At 46.5% G+C, this 11,966-nt stretch overlaps 1 protein-coding gene across 1 annotated transcript in view; it reads right to left on the bottom strand.

Annotated features, from left to right (window-relative positions):
* Positions 1–369: 369 nt before the first annotated feature.
* LOC119960317 (gastrula zinc finger protein XlCGF26.1-like) overlaps positions 370–11,966 on the bottom strand; it is a gene marked incomplete at its 5' end in the record, with an annotated part of 38,679 nt that continues 27,082 nt past the window's right edge. The window contains one exon of the mRNA XM_038788055.1: positions 370–506. Coding sequence (XP_038643983.1) covers positions 370–506 — 137 coding nt within the window. The remainder of the gene's footprint in view (positions 507–11,966) is intronic.

Here is an 11,966-nt window from a genome sequence, read left to right as displayed (position 1 = left end):
TTAATAACATCACGGCTGATCTGATAGTGACCTCAGATCTGCATCCCACCTGATAATCTGTCGATAACCATGCAAAAACCGTGGAAATGTTGGGACTGTGGCATGGGATTCAATTACCCTTCTGAATTGGAAACTCATCGACGTATTCACACTGGGGAAAGGCCATTCACCTGCTCCATGTGTGGGAAGGGATTCATTCGGTCATCGCACCTCCTGACACACCAACTTGTTCATACTGATCAGAGACCATTTAAATGTGCTGACTGTGAGAAGAGTTTTAAAGGCAGAAATGAATTACTGACACATCAACGCACTCACACTGGGGAGAGGCTATTCATCTGCTCCATGTGTGGGAAGGGATTCACTCGGTCATCCCACCTCCAGGCACACCAACTTTTTCATACTGATCAGAGACTTTTTAATTGTGCTGACTGTCGAAAGAACTTTAAAAGCAGAAGGAATTTCCTGTTCCATCAACGCACTCAGGCTGGGGAAAAGCCATTCACCTGTTTGGAATGTGGGAAGGGATTTAATGATTTGTCAAACCTCCAGATTCACCATCAGATTCACTCTGACCAGAGACCGTTTAAATGTGTTGACTGTGAAAAGAGCTTTAAACACAGAAAGGATTTACTGACACATCAACGTACTCACACTGGAGAGAAGCCATTCACCTGCTCCGTGTGTGGGAAGGGATTCACTCGGTCATCACTCCTCCTGAGCCACCAACTTGTTCATACTGATCAGAGACCTTTTAAATGTGCTGACTGTGAGAACAGTTTTCAAAGAAAAATGAATTTACTGAGACACCAACACACTCACACTGGGGAGAGGCCATTCATCTGTTCCGTGTGTGGCAAGGGATTCACTCAGTTATCAATCCTCCTGAGACACCAACTTGTTCATACTGATCAGAGACCTTTTAAATATGCTGACTGTGAGAAGAGCTTTAAAAGTAAACAGAATCTGCTGAAACACCGCGAGTTCACACTGAAACACAATCATAGAATTTACAGTGCAGAAGGAGGGCATTTGGCCCATCGAGTACACCGGCCCTTGGAAAGAGCACCTCACTTAAGCCCAAACCTCCAACCTAACCCATAACCCCACCTCACCTTTTTGGACACTAAAAGCAATTTAGCATGGCCAATCCACCTGACCTGGACTGTGGGGGGGAAACCGGAGCACCCGGAGGAAACCCATGCAGACACTGGGACAATGCGCAGACTCCGCACTGACAGTGACCCAAGCCGCGAATCAAACCTGGGACCCTGGAGCTGTGAAGTAACAGTGCTAACCACTGTGCTACTGTGTCACCCAAAAGTGGGAGTGGTACTTGGGAGAGGTTGTTCAACTGCTCCGTGTGTGGGAGGAAATTCACTCAGTCAAACAACCTGCACAGACATCAGCAAGTTCACAGGCAACAGCAGGGTTTGGATTCAGTTGTTGCTGCTGCTGTTAGTCACATCCAGGACTGAATGATGCCTGGACATCTGTTTCCAGTGGGGCTCCACAGGTTTCCGATATATGTCAATGATTTAGACTGAAATGTATGCACCAGGATTATACAAAAGTTGCTGATGTGTTTGAGACAATGAGGGAGAAAGTCGTTGACTGGGTGAGGTGGACAGAAAAGTGGTGAATTTAGATAATGAGAGGTTAGGAACACAGTTCAGTTAACTCCCGATAAAAATAAGGTCACTTCAGGATAATGGAAAAAACTGATTGGCGAGGAAGCGACAAATAATCCTTTTTTAAAAATAAATTCAGAGTACCCAATTACTATTTTTTTCCCAATTAAGGGGCAATGTAGCCTGGCCAATCCACCTAACCTGCACATCTTTGGGTTGTAGGGGTGAAACCCATGCAGGCACGTGGAGAATGTGCAACCTCCACACGGACAGTGACCCAGGGCCGGGATTCAAACCCGGGTCCTCAGTGCTGTAGTCCCAGTGCTAACCACTGCTCCACGTGCTGCTCCAGCTACAAATAATTCTAATAACATTATTGAACAGTTCTCAAATGGAAAGGCACTTGACCACATTAAAACGAAGGATCTGCAATAGACGTTTGATCGAGCAAGCCATATTTAGGGCAAGATTATAAACAGGGCATTCATTTAAAGTGATTGATAAAAGAAGCAATGCTGAGCAAGGCTAGGAGAGTGGGCAAATAAGTGGCAGATGGAATACAATGTGGCAAAGTGTCAGGTTATGCACTTTGGAAGGAGAAATGAAGGCATAGACTATTTTCTAAATGGGAAAATGCTGAGGAAATCACAAGCACAAAGGGACTTGGGAGACCTTGCTCACGATTCTCTTCAGGTTAACGTGCAGGTGCACTGCAGCCTCACGGCGCCGAGGTCCCAGGTTCGATCCTGGCTCTGGGTCACTGTCCGTGTGGAGTTTGCACATTCTTCCATGTTTGCGTGGGTTTCGCCCCCACAACCCAAAGATGTGCAGGGTAGGTGGATTGGCCACACTAAATTTCCCCTTAATTGGATAAAATGAATTGGATACTCTAAATTTTAAAAAAAATGTAAAAAAAAAAGGTTAATGTGCAGGTTCAATCAGCAGTTAGGAAGGCAAATGCAATGTATTCATGTCGAGAGGGCTAGAATGCAAGACTAGGGATGTACTTCTGAGGCTATATAAGGGTCTGATCAGACCCCATTTGGCGTATTATGAGCAGTTTTGCACCTCATATCTAAAGAAGGATGTGTTGGCCTTGGAAAGGGTTCAGAGGAGGTTTCCAAGAATGATCCCTGGAATAAAGAGCTTGTTGTATGAGGAACGGTTGAGGACTCTGGGTCTGTACTCATTGGAGTTTAGAAGGATATGGGGGGATCTTATTAAAACTTACAGGATACTGCGAGGCCTGGGTCGAGTGGACATGGAGAAGATGTTTTCACTTGTAGGAAAAGCTGGAAGCAGAGAACACAATCACAGACTAAAGGGCGATCCTTTAAAACAGAGTAAGAAGTCTCACAACACCAGGTTAAAGTCCAACAGGTTTGTTTTGACTCACTAGCTTTCGGGGCACAGTTCCTTCCTCAGGTGATGAGGAGGAATTTCTTCAGCCAGGGGGAGTGAATCTGTGGGACTCTTTGCCACAGAATGCCGTGGAGGCCAAATCACTGCGTGTCTTTAAGATAGAGATAGATAGGTTCTTGATTAATAAGGTGATCAGGGGTTATGGAGAGAAGGCAGGAGAATGGAGATGAGAAAAATACCAGCCATGATTGAATGGCGTAGCAGATTCAATGGGCCGAGTGGCCTAATTCTGCTACTTTTTATTATGATGAGGAAAAACATTCTGTGCTGCATGTGGGATCATGAATGCACTGCTCGAAAATGTGGTGGAGGCAGATTCAATTGATGCCTTGAAAAGAGAGTTGGACAACTATCTGTTCCTATCAGATCAGCCATGACCTTATTAAATGGTGGAGCAGACTGGGCTGAATAGCCAACTCCAGCTCCTTGCTCATCTGTTCGTATCTTTTGAGGAGAAAAATATCTGCAGAGTTCAGGGCCAATGACAGGGGATTGTGACTGTTGCAGAAAGTTGACTCAGATACAATTTGTTGAGTGCCTTTGTTTTGTGCTGTCACCTTTTTATGCCTCTGTGTTGTGAGGAAATGCAGTGCACCAATGCAAGAGAGGCAGATTGCTCCCTCGATTTGGATTGGATTGGTTTATTGTCACGTGTACCGAGGTACAGTGAAAATTATTATTCTGCAAGCAGCTCAAACAGATCATTTTGTACATGAAAAGAAAGTAAACTAAAAAGAAAATACATAATAGGGCAACACAAGGTACACAAGGAGTGAAGCGTACAGGAGTGTAGTATTAATCAGGTCAGTCCACAAGAGGGTTGTTTAGGAGTCTGGTAATAGTGGGGAAGAAGCTGTTTTCAATCTGATTGTGCGTGTTCTCAGATATTTGTATCTCCTGCACGATGGAAGAAGTTGGAAGAGTGAGTAAGCCGGGTGAGAGGGTCTTTGATTATGCTGCCCGCTTTCCCCAGGTAGCAGGAGGTGTGGATAGTCAATGGATGGGAGGCAGGTTTGTGTGATGGGACTGGGCTGTGTTCACTATTCTCTGAAGGTTCTTGTGGCCTTGCGCCGAGCAGTTGCCATACCAGGCTGTGATGCAAATTTCCTTAGTTTCCTGAAGAAGTATAGGCGCTGTTGTGCTTTCTTGGTGGTAGTGTAGCGTCAATGTGGGTGGACCAGGACAGATTTTTGGTGATGGAAACCCTGTGCCCCAGTGCAGGAGAGGCTGGTTGTTGGGCAGTGTGAGCTGAACATACATGGCTGGATATAAACTAAGGCAGATGGTAAGACCCTTGGAGTGAAAACAGGTCTGGAACGAGTGGGTCAGAGAACCTGGGGAGTTGCATTTTGCATGAATCGTGAGTGTGAGCCAGTCACAATTATGAACAGTAAACAAACCTATCACTGGTTTGATGAGATGATATACCGTGTCCCAGGTGTCGTAAATACTGTACATACTGTAGATCAGCCTGCTTGCTGCCCATGTCTAAGTGATATCTTATCAGAATAATGTGCTTCTGTATTAAATAAAGTATCCAAACCTCTCATTGTGCTCATGCCCAGCTTCTTGCCTAACTGTGGATCTTCTGTTTTGCTGACTGGGAAATACAATCTTCCTGTTTACTAATTGCCCTATGGCGGCTGCATTACCCAGAATCCCACGGGCTGCAGAAAGTCCCCCATCAGTGAGTGTACGAGGCCAGTGCGCTGGTGCAGTGTGGGTGTGTGTTCTGAGCATGCTCAGTGTCAGTCATGGTGAGAGAGTGAGGAGCTGGGTTGAACACAACAGTGAGCTGTACCCCTGTGAGAAGGGCATCTCCCAGTCTCTGTTTGACTCTCCTGCAGCTTCCTGTCATGGTTGAGTTGGACAAGAAACTCTCATCATTTGAGCTGGAAAAGGCCATTGATTGCTGAGCAAGCAGAAAGGTGCCTGGCAAGGATGGAATTCCAGCTGACCTGCTCACACACAGAAAGTCCCATCGACTGTCCCACCTTCCTGCCCTCCCCTTTTGGGCTGTGAGACTGGTCCACGGAACATGTGTGATGCAATAAAAACAGCAGTGACAGAGGGGACAGCATCAACTACAGGGACATCTCACTCCTTAGAGTCAGGGGAAGACCTTCACTTGGGTGATGTTTAAAAGATTCATCTACTTGCAGACTGAGTTTATCCAGAAGCACAGTGCGGTTTCTGTGCTGACAGATCTACAGTGAACATGACCTTCTCCACACACCAGCTACAAGGGAAGAGAACAATTGGGATTTGATCTGAAGTGTCAGTGGTGAGAAAATTAAATGTTCTAATTACTGAGTGAAAGTAAACCTTTCAGTGTGAATCACAATTTACTGGGACAATTGGAATGTCCAAATTACCTAATACCACGTCTTTCGGGATTTGTGGTGGGAAGCCGGAGCACCCGGAGGAAACCCACACAGACATGGGGAGAACGTGCAGACAGTGACCCAAACCTGGGACCCTAGCGCTGTGAAGTAACTGTGCTAATCACTGTGCGACTGTGCTACCCCATTAAAGGCCCTTTACCTTGGGTGGGAATTTCCAGTAATGGGTTGGGGGAGGTGTGTGGGGGGGAGGGGGGGGGGAGGGGGGGGGGGGGGGGAACGCGCAACCGGAAAACAATCCCTTCCCACTCTCGGAGCAGTGAACGGTCTCTCTCCGTTGTGAGCATGTTGGTGAGTGAGCTGATACATTTTTCTTCCAAAGTTCTTCTCACAGTCCGAACCCAAAATGTCTTGTGTCAGAGTCAACATGTTGGTGTGAAGTGAGATGGGTTAGAGTTATAGAGTTTACAGCACAAAACAAGGCCCTTTGTCCCATTGTGTCTGTGCCGGCTATCAAGCACCAATCAATTCTAATCTCAGTTTCAGGGATTATTAACATCAACTCAAACTCCATCTGTCAGAATGAACATGAATCTGTCCTGGATGTGATTAACATCAATAACAGCAGAATCCTGGAGGCACTTGTGAACTCGCTGGTGTGTCTGCAGGGTGGATGACTGAATGAATCCCTTCCTACACAGGGAACAGATGAACGCTCCCTCCCTGGTGTGAATGCGCTGGTGTTTCAGCCGGAGAGACTGCTGAGTGAATCCCTTCCCACACACGGAGCAGGTGAACGGCCTCTCTCCAGTGTGAATGCGTTGGTGAATCAGCAGATCCATTTTGCTGTTGAAACTCTTCTCACATGCGGAACATTTAAAAGGTCTCGTGTCAGAGTGAACATACTGGTGTGAGGCGAGGTGGGAAGACTGAGTGAATCCATTCCCACACTCCAGGCAGGTGAATGGTCTCGCCCCAGTGTGAATGCATTGGTGTCTCATCGGGGTTGATAACTGAGTGAATCCCTTCCCACACACACAAGAAGTGAATGGTCTCTCCCCTAGTGTGAACTCGCTGGTGATCCAACAGTTTGCACAACTGAGTGAATGCCATCCCACACTTGGGGCAGGCAACTGGTTTCTCCCCAGTGTAAACTCACTGGTGTAACAGAAAGCTGGATAACTGAGTGAATCCCTTCCCACACTCAGAGCAGGGATACGGCCTCTCCCCGGTGTGAACCCGCTGGTGTATCAGCAAATTTGCTTTTCTTTTAAAGCTCTTCTCACAGTCGGAACATTTAAAAGGTCTGGTGTCAGAGTGAACAAATTGGTCTGTAGTGAGGTGAGTTAGTCGAGTGAACCTCTTCCCACACTCGGAGCAGGTGAATGGTCTTTCCCCGGTGTGACTGTGCCGATGAATTTCCAGCACAGGCACGATATGAATCCCTTGCCACAGTGTGGTCTGAAGTTAGAAATAGGAAAGGAGTGGTCACTATGTTTGGAGTTTTCTAAAGGCCGCCAAACAGTAACAGAGAGGTGGAGGAAGAGATTGCAATGCAGATTTTGGATAGGTGCGGTGGTCACAGCGTAGTTGTCATGGGTGACTTTAACTTTCCAAATATTGATCGGAACCACTACAATTCAAATAGTTTGGATGGGGCTGTTTTTATCAGTGTGTGCAGGAGGGTTTCCTCACACAATATGTGGATAGACCAACAAGAGGTGGGACCACATTGGGTTTGGTACTGGGTAATGAACCGGGCCAAGTGTTAGATTTCTTTGTGGGAGAGCACTTTGGAGATAGTGACCACAATTCAGTGATTTTCACTATAGCAATGGAGAGGGATAGGAACATACGGCAGGACAAGGTTTATAACTGGGGGATGGGTAATTATGATGCGATTAGGCAAGAATTGGGGAGCATAAGATGGAAACAGGAACTGTCAGGGACAGGCACAATTGAGATGTGGAGCTTGTTCAAGGAGCAAATACTGCGTGTCCTTGACATGTATGTCCCTGTCAGGCAGGGAGGAAATGGTCGAGTGAGGGAACCATGGTTTACAAAAGAGGTTGAATGTCTTGCCAAGAGGAAGAAGGGGGCTTATGTAAGGACGAGAAAACAAGGTTCAGTTAGGGCACTTGAGGGATACAAGATAGCTAGGAAAGAGCTCAAGAAAGGACTTGGGAGAGCTTTGAGGGGGCATGAGAAGTCCTTGGCGGGTAGGATCAAGGAAAACACCAATGCTTTTTACGCTTATGTGCGGAATAAAAGAATGACCAAGGTGAAGTTAGGGCTGGTCAAGGACAGTAGTGGGAACATGTGCATGGAGTCTGAAGATGTAGGAGAGGCCCTGAATTAATACTTTTCTTCAGTGTTCACAAAGGAGAGGGGCCATGTTGTTGTGGAGGATAGTGCGATACAGGCTGGTATGCTGGAGGTAGATATTCGGAAGGAAGATGTGTTAGAAATTTTGAGAAGCCTGAGGATAGATAAGTCCCCCGGGCCTGATGGGATATATCCTAGGGTTCTGGGGGAGGCGAGGGATGAGATTCCAGAGCCTTTTATCTTTATGTCCTCACTGTCTAAAGGAATAGTGCCAGAAGACTGGAGAGTGGCAAATATTGTCCCCTTGTTCAAGAAAGGGAATAGGTATAACCCTGGGAATTATAGGCCGGTTAGTTTCACTTCGTTCACAGGTAAATTACTGGAAAGTGTCCTAAGGGATAGGATTTATGATCATTTGAAAAGATATAGCACAATCCAGGATAGTCAGCATGGATTTGTGAGGGGTCAGTTTGATTGTATTCTTTGAGCAGGTAACTAAGTACATAGATGAAGATAGAGCAGTTGATGTCGCATACATGGATTTTAGTAAGGCGTTTGATAAGGTGCCCCATGGTCGGCTCAGGCAGAACGTAAGGAGGCCTGGCATAGAGGGAAATTCGGCCGATTGGATCAGTAACTGGTTATCACATAGAAGAAAGAGGGTGGTGGTAGATGGTAAATTTTCATCCTGGAGCCCAGCCACCAGCGGTGCACCACAGGGATCAGTGCTGGGTCCTCTGCTATTTGTGATTTTTATCAATGACTTGAATGATGGAGTTGAAGGTTGGGTTAGTAAATTTGCTGATGACACCAAGATTGGTGGAGTAGTGGATAATGTGGAGGGCTGTTGTAGGCTGCAAAGAGACATTGATACGATGCAGAACTGGGCTGAAAAGTGGCAGATGGAGTTTAACCCTTTTAAGTGTGAGGTGATTCATTTTGGTAGGACAAATTTGAATGTGGATTATAGGGTTAACGGCAGGGTTCTGAAGAATGTGGAGGAGCAGAGAGATCTTGGAGTTCATGTCCATAGATCTCTGAAAGTTGCTACCCAAGTGGATAGAGCCGTGAAGAAAGCCGAGAGTGTGTTAGCGTTTATTTACAGGGGGATTGAGTTGAAGAGCCGGGAGGTTATGCTGCAACTTTACAAGACCTTGGTTAGACCACATTTGGAGTATTGTGTGCAGTTCTGGTCACATCATTATAGGAAGGATGTGGAAGCATTGGAAAGAGTGCAAAGGAGATTTACCAGGATGCTTCCTGGATTGGAGAGTAGGTCTCATGAGGAAAGGTTGAGGGAGCTAGGGCTTTTCTCATTGGAGCAAAGGATGATGAGAGTTGACTTAATTGGGGTGTATAAGATGATGAGAGGGATAGATAGAGTGGACGTTCAGCGACTTTTACCTTGGGTGAATGTAGCTGTGACAAGGGGGCATAACTATAAGGTTCATTGTGGAAGATGTAGGAGGGATGTCAGAGGTAGATTCTTTACTCAGAGAGTGGTTGGGGGCGTGGAACGCACTCCCAGCTATGGTAATGAAGTCAGACACTTTAGGAACTTTCAAGCGGTTATTGGATAGGCACATGGAGTGCACTAGAATGATTGGGAGTAGGTTGATGTGATCTTAGTTTCAGACTAGTTCGGCACAACATTTTGAGTCGAAGGGCCTGTACAGTTCTATATCCCCACATTTCTCCGGTTTGTCCATGGTGACAGTGTCCTTGTGCCTCTCCAGATTGGACAAACTTGAAACCTCATCCATACATGGAACATGTGTACATATTCTCTTTGCTGTGAATGGTGTGACTTATTTTCAGGATGTGTAACTGGTAAAAGCTCTTTCCACAGTCAGTTCACTGGAACACTCTCAGTCGTGTGTGTCTCTCGGTGCTTTCTCAGGCACACCCATGTTTGAAAGCTCTTCCCACAGATAGAACGGACAAATGTATCTCCTTCCACATTCAAATTCAAGTCCAGATGAACTGAGTTATTCTGTTAATTTTCTGTCTGAAAATCCTCTTCTGAGCCCCAGTAAAACGGCTGTAGTCACTCGTAATCTACCTGGTGTCTCGAAGATGAGATGACTGAGTGTATCCCTTCCTACACTCGGAGCAGGTGAATGGCTCCACTCCAGTGTGAGTGTGCTGTTGTTTCTGCAGATCATTGCTGCTTTAAAGCTTTTCCCGCATTTAGCACACGAGTGTGAACACGCTGGTATCGCTGCACATTTGATAATCAAGAAAATCCTGTCCCACACATGATGCAGGTGAGTGTGAGTGCGTCAATGAATTTCAACACAATGTAATTAAATTCTTTGCCACAGTCCCTACACTGGAACACTCTCACTTGGGTGTGTGTGTCCCTGTGCTGTTCCTGCCACACTGATGTTTGAAATCTTTCCCAAAGACAGAACAGAGAAACATTTCTCCGGCCACATTCAAAAGATATTCAGGTCCTGATGAATTGAGTGACTGTTAGATCTTGACGTGATTTTTGATTTGACTTTCCTGTCAATCCACTCCTTGTGACCCTATAAAACCAATTTGCCCAGGTTAGCCTAGGACAGAAACTTAGAACAGATAACTCTAGTTCCCAGGATTTAAGTATTGCTCTCGTTTCCCAAAGCTGCAAATCTCAGTCCCACACACTCTCCCCTTCCCACAAACTCACCACAATGATTTCACCGTCACCAATACCGAGATGAACATTGAATTCCAGATTCTGAATTGAATTTACCCTCCACCAATTGCCATGATGGGATTTGAACCCTTGTCCCCAGAACACAAGCCTGTGTCTGTGGATTGCTGGTATAGTGAACCCCCATGGAAAATGGTACCGACCTGCAACTCAATGCTTACTTTCAAAGACCAATAATATCCAGGTTTAAATGAATCAAGTGACTTTCAGGTGTTGATGTGTTGTTTGATTTCACTTTGCTGTGTTTAAATCCTCCCCTTGTAACCCCCTGTGAAAGGAGTTTCCAGAATCCATCACTGTCAGTCCTGCTGAGTGGACAGGGCTCACCGCGCATGCGCCCTGCTGCACACTGCCCCCTATGAGGATGGTGGTGGTTAACTGGGGAAAGGCTCTGCAGGAAAACCTTCCTGCTCGAGACTGGTAATTTCTTGTTTTAGCTTTGAGGCCTCCACTGGGTTTTTGTGCAGCCTTCCCTCCCACCCACAGCCCCTAACGCTGCCTCCGCTTATCCGCCTCCTTCCCGCCTGAAGATGAGACAAACAAGCGTCTGTCCCTGGACATGAGCCCCACTGCGCATGCCCCACATCACAATGCCCTGGGAGTGATTGACGGCAGGTCCAGACCAATAGGAAGAGGGGGCGTGACTGGAGGACCGAGCAGGAACGGCTGGTCTTCGAAGCAATCGGAGCCAATGAGGGGCAGGGCTGATCCCGGATCTCCCTCATTGGCTGAGACTCTGCATCATTTTGAGTTCTTTCCATTGGCCACGTTTTCCACAACCTAATTTCCTGCCTGAGAGGTGTTAACCAATGGGAGGAATTGGAGGACCGGATGGACTCTGTCCTCCAGCCAATCAGATTGTGGACTTTGTGTGAATGAAGATTGAGCTTCACAAAGACTGAACCTTCTTCCTGTGTCAAACCTCTGAGGAAAACACTTTCTTTTCACTTCAATGGACTTTTTAAACTTCCATTGACCCTCCTACAGAACTGTTACAACAAGGGACAACAAACTCTGTGGCATGGTGGCACAGTGGTTTGCACTGCAGCATCACAGGGCCAGCAACCTCAGTTCAATTCCAGCCTTGGAGTGACTGTGTGGAGTTTGCACATTCTCCCCGTGTCTGTGTGGGTTCCCTCCCTGTGCTCCAGTTTTCTCCCACCGTCCAAAGATGTGCAGGTTTGGTGGATTTGTTATGCTAAATTGCCCCTTGGTGATCAACGGTGAAGTGAGGTTACGGGGAGACGGCCGGGGGGGGGGGGGGGGTGCTCATTTGTAGGGTTGGTGCAAACTCGATGGGCCGAATGGGCTCCTTCTGCACTGAAGGGATTCTATGATGCTGCCAGACATGTTATGTTCATCCAGCATTTTCTGTTTTTACTCTATATCACACACATTTTTGATCCACTAATTTGATTTATTGAACCACTATACCATCAACTACTGGGAGCAGTGTATTGGTGTTGCAGCTTTTCTATAGAACTTTCTCTCAAGTCTGATCTAATGGGAGGCAGAGGCAGCTTATCGGATTGACTCAATCTCAGTCAC

This window comes from Scyliorhinus canicula, unplaced genomic scaffold (genome assembly GCF_902713615.1).
Source record: "Scyliorhinus canicula unplaced genomic scaffold, sScyCan1.1, whole genome shotgun sequence".
In the NCBI taxonomy this organism is placed as follows: domain Eukaryota; kingdom Metazoa; phylum Chordata; class Chondrichthyes; order Carcharhiniformes; family Scyliorhinidae; genus Scyliorhinus; species Scyliorhinus canicula.
This window is presented reverse-complemented; position numbering and strand designations above follow the sequence as displayed.